The sequence below is a fragment of the Pygoscelis adeliae genome, unplaced genomic scaffold, assembly GCF_000699105.1.
Source record: "Pygoscelis adeliae isolate BGI_AS28 unplaced genomic scaffold, ASM69910v1 Scaffold127, whole genome shotgun sequence".
Taxonomy (NCBI): domain Eukaryota; kingdom Metazoa; phylum Chordata; class Aves; order Sphenisciformes; family Spheniscidae; genus Pygoscelis; species Pygoscelis adeliae.
The window spans coordinates 5,830,539-5,840,933 of record NW_008825208.1 but is presented as its reverse complement, the minus strand read 5'-3'; the positions used below and the strand labels follow the sequence as shown (position 1 = coordinate 5,840,933).

The window sequence follows — 10,395 nt, the reverse complement described above, 5'->3', positions numbered from 1 at the left end:
TCCAACATTTCAAAGCTGCTTACCTACCCCTTCCCAACGTAGTTTTCCCATTGGACTAACAAAGTTGAATTTTCATTTGGCACAGAGACACTGCAAGTATGAACTTCTTCCTGTTGCTAGATACTGCTTTCTATCTGGTTTTGTTACCCTAAGAGGTTCCATCTTCAGGATCTTCAGCCTTTAAATGAGGTGCAGGTTGTCTGAGAATGGAACTGCTTGTTACAGCCTATCTGAGACTTCTTGCTTTTCCACCCTTTCATCCCGGCATCCTCTTTCCTGCCTTCTAACTCACAGTAGCCTAGTCTGAATTCATACCAGACTGGTGCTACTCAAAGAAGAAGTCGGCATCTATGTGGGAACATTGGATTTGTGGGCAGGGCTGAGTCTAGAATCATGTTGCCCAGTATCCCCCTGGTGATGAGAGATTGTAGACATTTCAGGAAAGACATCAGGAGCCTACAGCATCAGCAGGCATGGGCTAAATGTCCTGATGTGAAATATTTCTTTTCTCCTGCATCACAGGGCAACAGGAATAAAGGAGAGAAGAACCAGTAATGATTTGTCTCTGACAGGGTATTCTTTTTTTTTTTTTCCCCCTTCTTTTAAACAGGATTGTAGAAAGCAAGAATCCTGCTTTCACAGTGGGGGCCTTTGTCGTGGCTAGAAGTGGCTGGAGAACTCATTTCATCTCTGATGGGAAAGATCTACAACTCCTTCCTTCCAGTTGGCCAGAATCACTCCCCAAATCTCTGGCTCTTGGGACGGTTGGCATGCCAGGGTGAGTTTTGAGATCCAAAGGCAGCTATCCCCTGGATTTTGTTGTGCAGAATGTTTCTGCCTATCTGTATGACCTTTTCCCCTCGTCTTGTTCTACCAGTATGTTGTCTGCTCACTCCGGTAAAAAACATGCATGCTTCTGGATGCCCGTATCCTGTAGAGGGCCTGAAGTTTGGCCCATCCTCTAGATCAGAGGAGATTTGCCTTGGAGATTATGGTGCGTCTCCTTGGGTTATAATAAGGTAGGAAGAGGATCCAGGAGGGACTGGAAAGAACCCAGTTCAATCTGAATTAACGTCAGTGGAAAGACTCAAACTTCACTGGCACCTGGACTACTCTGCTTTTGCTGATTGGGCTATTCTGCTATCACCATATTTCCAGAATTGCCCCCAAAATGGCAAAAGACAACTGTCATATCATGCAGTAAAATAGAGGTCCTTTAAATTGCACTGCAGCAGACAGAGCTGCTGTGTTTCGGAATCTGTATTCACTACTGCAGTTTCTCAGTCATCTTCCACATTTCTTCTCTCTTTTTCTGCAGTTTGTATGGGAAATCAGGACTTGGGTCAGTCCTGTTGACATGGAGGGCTTTCAAAATGATTTTAACATTGTGTGTGATGCAGAACTTCTCAGATTTCATTTTTACATCAGGCAAGATGCGTGTTTTTCCAGACAGCTGCTAGATGAATTGAGTTCACTGTCGTGGTTTAACCTCAGCTGGCAACTGAGCACCACGCAGCCGCTTGCTTACTCCCCCCTGGTGGGATGGGGGAGAGAATCAGAAAAGTAAAAGTGAGAAAACTCGTGGGTTGAGATAAAAACAGTTTAATAATTGAAATAAAATAAAATAGTAATAATATTAACAATAAAAGAATATACAAAGCAAGTGATGCACAATGCAATTGCTCACCACCCGCTGACCGATGCCCAGCCAGTCCCCGAGCAGCGGCACCCCCAGCCAGCTTCCCCCAGTTTCTGTACTGAGCATGACGTCACATGGTGTGGAATGTCCCTTTGGCCAGTTTGGGTCAGCTGTCCTGGCTGTGCCCCCTCCCACCTTCTCACTGGCAGGGCATAAGAGGCTGGAAAGTCCTTGACTAGTGTAAGCACTGCTCAGCAACAACTAAAACATTGGTGTGTTATCAACATTGTTCTCATCCTAAATCCAAAACACAGCACTGGACCAGCTACTAGGAAGAAAATTAACTCTATCTCAGCAGAAACCAGGACATTCACCCTTTCAGTTCGGAGCCAGTGGGAAGCTCTAAGCTTGAATTTAGAAGCTAGAAGAAAAGTTTGTTGGGATTCTGGGCCAGTTGATCACATTGCTTCAGGAAGCTTGCAGAGCCTGATGTCATTCAGTATTTATATGATCAGTGGAACATGCTTGAGCTAAACTTTAGTGGTTCCTACCAATCACTATTCACCCAGTAGCTGTAGCTCTGCACAGTAGTCCTCAGGAGTAGTGTGCCCATCAGTTCAGCAAGGTTTTGCCAACGTTTTTTTCTTTTTCTGCCAGCTTTGATTTGTGATGAGTATCGTTTAATCTTTGGCTCAATCTGGTAGATACCAGCTGTCTCCTGACCTCTGTCTAGCTTGGATTTACTCTCTCATCCAGTGTGTAACTGAGTTGTCACCTTACAGAGTTATGTGTTTCTCCTTCCGGCTGGTGAGCGCAAGGAAAGCTGTTCTCACCTAAGGTAGACTTATGCCACAGCATCCTGTTTCCCAGTAGTGTATCTGTTTTTTTAATGGGATGGCTGTAAAAAAAGCCAAATTAAGAAGTTTGGGTTAATTTTTATATTTCATAAAGAATGAAGAAAACTGAACCTTGTTCTGGTTGTGATGATATTTTGATATTGGTTCAATGTGGTCAAGTCACATCTCTGTGTCTGGCGTCTTTTATTCCTCACTGAGCATTCTTTCTTTTTCTTCACAGCCTCACTGCCTATTTTGGTCTGCTGGAGGTCTGCAAGATGAAGCCAGGAGAGACGGTGCTGGTTAATGCTGCAGCTGGAGCTGTGGGCTCTGTAGTGGGGCAGCTCGCTAAAATTGGGGTGAGTGGCTTGAACTGCTCATACTTGCTCCTCAGAAGGCTCACCTGGAGACAGGGGAACAAGGCCATGAATGATCAGGAGGGCAAGCATCCCTGAAGGCATGCCTACAGTAAGGTCTTGAGATGGGACAAGCTCCTGAAGATGTAGCAAAGCTAGTTGAATGTTTCCTAGCGCTCAGGAACTCATGTGGTGACAACAGCCTGACTTTAAGGGTGAGCTCTCCACTCAGCTGTGAGTGTTAGCCTGTGTCGTGAGGGGATGTTTAAAAATGTTTTTCTCCTTTCCTTGCAGGGTTGCAAAGTGGTTGGCTGTGCTGGCTCAGATGACAAGGTTGCCTATCTGAAAAAAATAGGCTTTGATGAAGCCTTTAATTACAAGACTGTTACATCTTTGGATGAAGCACTGCGTAAAGCCTCTCCTGATGGCTACGACTGTTTCTTTGACAATGTGAGTTCAGAGAGAGGGCCCTTCCCTGAACAGACTGTCATTCTCCTTAAACTATAGCAGGAACTCAATATTGTATATATCTAATTGAAGACTACACCAGGAACTCGATATTGAGTTCCATCTAATTGAGAAATGGTCTCCATAAGAGCTTACTGCTTTCCTGTTCCCTTCCCACCCTTATTTCTGCGGCCGACTTGGGCAGTAACAGAAAGAACAAAGACCGAAAGGCAAAGCTGGATTGTTGGTGGTGTTTGTGAATGGAGAGAGAAGCTTTCATTCTTTGGAAAGTCTGGCACATTTTGGGGACGTGAGGGTCACAGTGAACATTTAACTGATGCTGAACAGAGAGAGCTCCGGTCCATTCCTGGCCCCACCTTGGACCACAGGCAGTCCTCTGCTGTTGCTGGAAGGGGGGCGAGCATGGATGGTTGCATGTTACATGGTCCAGGTGGCTACACTGGTACCTGTAAACAAAACAGTTGAAAGGCTCACTTGTAAAATTGCTGGAGTGGCCCACAGAGGGTGTCTGACCTCTCCCAGGTACAGCTGGAGTTAATGGGGGCTGTGGAGTGTTCTTGATAAGCTGTTTGAATGTGACCATCTTGTTTTGGAGAGTTTAACAGTACAGATGCAGTCAAACCATGTCAGTTCACCTTCAAGACAGAGAACAAGCCCTGGTGTTTTTAATTTCCTAGTATAGCTAATGTATGCATTATACCTGATAATATAATACCTGGCACAGGGGTATTAGCTGACATACTGGCCTAAAACTCCCTGGCTAGCCACCTGGTTTAAAGGGCAGCCATCATTACCCCTTTAGCATGTCTTTCTCTCAGCAGTCTGTCTGCCAATCCAGGGATGACAGTGCTGTCGTTCTGTGTGGATTGCAACGCACCTGCCTTGCCCTGGCAATCGATGTGAATGCATGGTGCGAGGGCAAAGCGCTTGCCCCTGTGGCAGGAGCTCCTGGTTGCCTTGCCTCACCCCCCCAGATTTCATGTCCTGTGCTGCTAAGGTCTTAAATGGGTTTTATGGTCATATCCGTTCCCTTCCCTCTCGCTTCCAACTTTTGTGCAGAGCTCTCCCCAGCAGTAAATTTTCTCACAGCTTTTCTCTGTTGTTAAAAGCTTCCGAGTATAGTACATCCTCATTTGGGAGGAGAATCACTGAGTAAAAACTTGTCATCAACATAATGTGAAGAGGTAAAAGTGCAGACTGGTGGGGGGGAAAAGCAGAGGTGGTGCTTCTTAGTGCCCCTGGACATGCCCCTTAGGAGGAGGGATCTAAGGGCAAGTCCTGCCCAGTGCTTCCAAACCAAGCTTTGTGAAGCAGATTTGGAATTAAAACCAATTCCCTGTGTTCATAACTAATTTTTAGAAGAGTGACATCAAGTCTTCATAGGTGTTGACTCAGTGTAAGGGTTTCTGCAGCCACTGAGTCTTCGGAGTAGTGGAACTCACCTCTCCACCCCTTGGTGGAACCTGTTGGTGCAACAATGCAAGGTTGGCAGGTTTTGGCAGTCAATGCCAAACACTGGATGTCTCTAATGCTGCACATGCTCTGGTTCTTGTAGGTGGGTGGAGAATTTGCCAGTATTGCTATCAACCAGATGAAGAAATATGGAAGGATTGCAGTCTGTGGAGCCATCTCTCAGTACAATGACTCCGTGCCTCAGAAAGGTGTGGGCCTGCTTTCCTGTGTCTAAGTTTGTTTCCTGTTTGGTGATGGCAGAGATAAAGACATAATGGGAGTCCCCTGAGATTTTATTGGTTGTTTCCGTATGCCATTTGAGTGTATGTATGTGTGTACATTTGGGTAACTAACCGCTGCTCTGGGGCAGCGGGAGCGTGACCGCACTCCTTGTGCGTACGTGCACACATCCCCCTTTGTGCACACTGGTATCGGATGGAGAACATCAGCTGATTAGAAATGGAAGGAGAGACTAAACTACTTAAACCAGGATTCCCCGGGGCCCTAAGCAGATACAGATCAGTAGAAGGCAGGTGTGGTGGCATGATGCCACTTACACAGTATGTACTTTTAGATGAGAGAATGGATTTCCCTCGGGTTTTTAGATTAAACAGCTTAGGGTTTTGGTTTTTTTTTTCCACAAGAGTTCAACTACTGGTGAAACTACTGGGAAATGTGGCCAAGATGAATATTCACTTTCAATAGCATTAAGTTTTCCAAATTTGCCTTCTAGAAGAAGCGGGAGGTCTGAATTCTCTTTGACAACTGACTGGCTTTGGACTCGCAGATCACTTTAAAAATGGAACAGGCTTTTGAGAGTGGGGAGACTATCATACTATATTTTTATGATTGAGGGAACTTTTTTTTAATGTGCGTAACTTTTTTGAGATTTAGGAAGAGCATGAGAGCTTGGCAGGCTACCAAACAAGCTGTCAAAACAGTATTTCCAGGATTCAGCTGAAACCCCTCAGCTGAAGCTGAGGCTGCTTTACTTCTGAATGAAACTGTTTTCAGGAGAGTTAGGTGTTCGGCCCCACAGCTTTATGGATCAGGCCTGTTTTCCTGGGTGGCTGTCTGTCCATGAAACCTTGGTCTTTTGTCCTGGAAATTCTGTTTGGGAAAAAAACCCAGTTGCTTCTGGCTGGAACAAAGTGGTTCAGTGGTCTTTACTGGCTAAAAGCTCTCTTTAGGCATTGGGTCTTATTTTAAATGAAACTGATATTGTGGGTGGTTTGCTGTTCCTTTCTGCTGCAGGACCTTATGTGCAGGTTCCAATGATCTTCAAAGAGCTTCGAATGGAAGGGTTTATTGTGACCCGCTGGAATAACCGCCGGGAGGAAGGTCTGAAGGCACTGCTAAAATGGGTCCTGGAGGTAAGGAAGGAAGGGGTAGTTTTCTGTAAGGTGTACTCACACCGTAGCTTCCCTCTTTGCAAGGGGTCTCTTGTCATAGCTGTTGAGGTGAGGGCCCATTGTGATACTTTTCTTCCACCTGACTTGATCTTTGAGCCTTTTGGGGACACTCAAACCATAGTGAACATGCCTGATCCCTTCTGCTTTGTTGAGACCTGCGATATTAGCTTGTGGGCTTAGATATACTCCAGAATACACGTAGGCTTTGAAAAAGGATGCTTCTAGAGTAATTCAAAACACTTCTCTGGCAATGAAGAGTTTCATATTTAGAGTGATTTTTCTATTTCTCATTCAGAAGTCTCATTTCATTTGTAGTATGAGCAGGGATTTCCACTGTAGTATTGTGCTGAAATTACTGGCAAGAATGGATGTTTTTATGGAATTGTGAGCTGGGCTTTAAAGGGACTTAATAGGGAATTTCTTAAATTTTATTTTTCTAAATGGAAGCTGAGTTTAACACTTGGTTCATGGCTGTGAAAAGCTTGTGAGTGCGAACACTAAAGGCTCTAGCTTTTACAAACATGAAGATTTGGGATGGCTCAGCTTTTGATTGCTTGGATTTGCAATTCCATACTTCCTTACGGGTAGAGACAGGCCGGGCTTTGGGGAAGTAATACCCTACTTGTCCATTGTTTGGGGACCAAGTAGCACTAAATCTGTCCTGGTGTGTTTTTATAGCAGTGACTTTTGCTCCCTGTTATGACTCCAGGTAGAAGGTCTTGCAACAAAAGCAGGTCCTACCTGCCTAGTCTTGCAAAGTTACCCTGGTGCGTGACAGCTTGCATGTTTCAGATAAAACATAAAACATACAAGCTGGAGAAAATCTGGTTGTGATTTAGTCTTCCGAAGATCATAGAATCATAGAATCATTCAGGTTGGAAAAGACCTTTAAGATCATCGAGTCCAACCACAAACCTAGCACTGCCAAATCCACCACTAAACCATGTCCCTAAGCACCACATCTACCTCTTTTAAATATCTCCAGGGATGGTGACTCCATGACTTCAACTGGGCAGCCTGTTCCAGTACTTTACAACCCTTTTGGTGAAGAAATATTTCCTCACATCCAATCTAAAACTCCCCTGGCACAACTTGAGGCCATTTCCTCTCGTCCTTTCGCCAGTTACTTGGGAGAAGGGACCGACACCCACCTCACTACAACCTCCTTTCAGGGAGTTGTAGAGAGCAATGAGGTCTCCCCTCAGCCTCCTGTTCTCCAGGCTAAACAACCCCAGTTCCCTCAGCCGCTCCTCAAAGGACTTGAGCTCTAGATCTTTCACCAGCTTCATTGCCCTTCTCTGGACACGCTCCAGCACCTCGATGTCCTTCCTGTAGTGAGGGGCCTAAAACTGAACACAGTATTTGAGGTGCGGCCTTGCCAGTGCCGAGTGCAGGGGGACGATGCTAAAAACTAGGGAGCTGGTGAACAAAAACTCAGCCATTTCCTTTCTTCCTTTTGACAGGGAAAAGTGAAGTGCCATGAACAAGTGACTGAAGGATTTGAGAACATGCCAATGGCTTTCATTGGAATGTTAAAGGGAGAAAATCTTGGAAAAGCCATTGTAAAAGTCTGAAGGTCACATATCCTGGGAGACTGGCACAAGAGAATGATTCTGTTAAAGTGCTTTTAACTCACTGATCGGAAGGCATGTTTCAGTCTTTTTGCTGGATGTTTGGTGATGATAACTTCTGTTAATAATTGGGGTAGTATGTGTAAGTATATGCCAATGGCTTTGCTCTTGAAGAGCTTGAGAGTTGCTTCCCAAAGCTACACAAAAAATAAAAGCCTTAAAACTGCTACACCTCATCAGAATTGTAACAGATTTAATAGTAGCTTGAAGCTGTCTGTGAATTGGCTTGTAGAAAGCAATAGCAATTCCAAAAGCTTTGCCATCTGATGACTAATGTTTACCTATTGATTTGGCCCAGAACTCAGCAAAAGGGTTTTTTTTAACCAGTATCAAGGAGCAAAGAACAGGCTAAAAACACCTGGGTGTTCCCAGCTTCCTCACATGGGTGGTTTTTTGTTTTTCACTTTCATCAGGAAATGTAGATATCTCAATTCTGAGATTCTGGAAAGAAAAAATAAATCTGTTAATGGATACTTTGCTTGTGTTATAGTTCTGTTTGTAGAATGCCCTCCACTTCCTTGCGGTTAACACTGAGTGGCTAAAATATTGCAAGCACTTATTCATCCCAGCAGATCTCACAGTACGGGTGGCACGGATAGGTCACTTTCCTTGAGTAATTTGGCCATGGTGTTCACTCTGGCTCTCCTGGAAGATGAGATCAATATGCTGGCCCTACCTGTGTTAAATTGGTGTCCAGGATCCACATGGTGCTGAGCAAAGGAGACACACAGATTAGCAACAATAAATACCTTAGATGTACTGAAAAAGCCAGAACAAGAACCTGTTAACTTGCTACGGGATACAGACAGGTATTGAAGGTGACAGTGATCCATCTTCAACCACTGTGGAGGACTTCTTGGTTAATTTTTAAGTCTCATTATTGATCTGTGAAGAGGGATCTTGTGTCCTTAATGTCTTTGCAGTGCCAGGATTAGATGCTCTGTCTGTCAACAAGAAGAGATCACTCATGATGTAGATCAACCGATGCTTGCTGAGTGAACAAATCACGTCCTGAAATACAGGTTGACTGGCCACTGGGGCAATAACGCATCTTGGCACAAGTAGGGGAGAGGTTCTGGTTGCTTTATAGGGTTTTCTGGGGAGAAACAATTGCCAATTTGGGTTAGCTCCAGTGCTGCTGTGGTTTTCAACTGGCCTCTAAGAAAAATCTGTGGATTAATACTGCTGCGCAGTGTGGAAAATGGTAAACCAGAAAAGGGAGTTTGTTGTCAGTAGGCTTCAGATCCACTGTGTGGAGGTCTGCTGTTGTTTGGCAGTTTTTTATTGAGAAATTTTCAGAGGGCTTGCAAGTCCTAAAGTACTGAATTGTTTTAAAAGTCCAGTGAACTCATGATCTCTTGTTTCAAGTAAAGTTGTGATTTCAGAATGAAGTACTAATAGCCACATGGAGTTCCTGTCCCTTGGTCGGAGTTGCAGAAAGATTTGCCAGTCAGAATAAGTCTGGCTCAGCCTGCTTTCTCATAAAATACTGACCTGTACATTCCCTCGCTATCTGTGTATACATCTCGTGCTTCATGAATTGCAGCTGATTCTGCAAAGCCATTTTGCCCCCAAACATGATCTTTTTTGGCGAAAGCAAACCCCCCCAAACCTGTCCCACCTCTGAACTTCACTGGAGAACATAACTATTTCCTCCTGAAAATCCAAGTTTTCTGTTATGCACCAGGAATGCTGCCAGCACATGAATAACGACAATAATGTCCCTCATTGTCTGGCACACTGTCTGGAGATCTTGCAGTGGTTTCTCACTGTGAGTTTGGTTGTCCTTGAAGTTCTAAAGCTTATGGAGAGATACCTGAATTTTTCCACAATGTGCTGATAACAATAAAAAGGGAGTATTAAAAACACTTTTTTTTTTCCTTGACAGTCATGGGAGTGAGAGTGTCAGTGGCACAAGTTAAGCTGAAGGCCACAAAAACTCTATTTCTCCCCACTAGTGACACAAACTGACCCTATGAGCACTAGCAGTGTAACGCAGTTGAACAAGGTGCCAACGCCCAGTGGAGAGCAGAGGCGCAGCTGCGTTGCTGGGATAGGCCCTTTCTGCCAATACACGACGACACGCGCTTTTAGGCAGCACATTGGTAGTACCGTGGCAGCCCAGCCTGTCCTCTGGCCAGCTGCACAAGGCCTGTGAGCAGCAGACGCTGGCTGCCGTCACCCCTCCTCTAACATTATCACTCTGCAGCTGAGCTTAAAAGCTTTCTGGGAAAGGGCGAGCTCTCGGTGGTCCCACTGGCTGTCAGAAGGTGTGCAAGGGATTGCCTGGGGCTCGGTCCTCCATGGCACTGCGGCAGTTCTCCACTGCATGTGTCTGCAACGGTGAAAAGGGTGTCAGCTCTGCCCAGCGTGCAGTGCCCGTTCCTCAATGGCCCTGCAGCTCCGGTCTTCTTGTGCTGCTTTTCTCCAGTCCACGTGGCCATGTCTGTGCGGCGACCTAAGTTACACTTAGCAAGTAGGCTTGACAGTGCGATTTCTGAGGCTGTTTAGGAGCCCAGTTCATTGAGGATATAATATATAAGAGCAAGAGAAAGAACTTTTTTAATAATCTTAAATGCAAACAGCTGCAGGCTTCATCAT

At 45.1% G+C, this 10,395-nt stretch overlaps 1 protein-coding gene across 4 annotated transcripts in view; it reads left to right on the top strand.

Annotated features, from left to right (window-relative positions):
• Positions 1-8,030, top strand: part of PTGR1 (prostaglandin reductase 1) — a 25,219-nt gene extending 17,189 nt beyond the window's left edge. For all 4 annotated transcript variants that reach the window (XM_009328961.1, XM_009328962.1, XM_009328960.1 and 1 more), the window contains 6 exons: positions 611-778; positions 2,717-2,834; positions 3,126-3,281; positions 4,855-4,960; positions 6,006-6,124; positions 7,627-8,030. In XM_009328961.1, coding sequence (XP_009327236.1) covers positions 611-778; positions 2,717-2,834; positions 3,126-3,281; positions 4,855-4,960; positions 6,006-6,124; positions 7,627-7,737 — 778 coding nt within the window. In that variant the 3' untranslated portion in view covers positions 7,738-8,030. The remainder of the gene's footprint in view (positions 1-610; positions 779-2,716; positions 2,835-3,125; positions 3,282-4,854; positions 4,961-6,005; positions 6,125-7,626) is intronic.
• Positions 8,031-10,395: the final 2,365 nt, after the last annotated feature.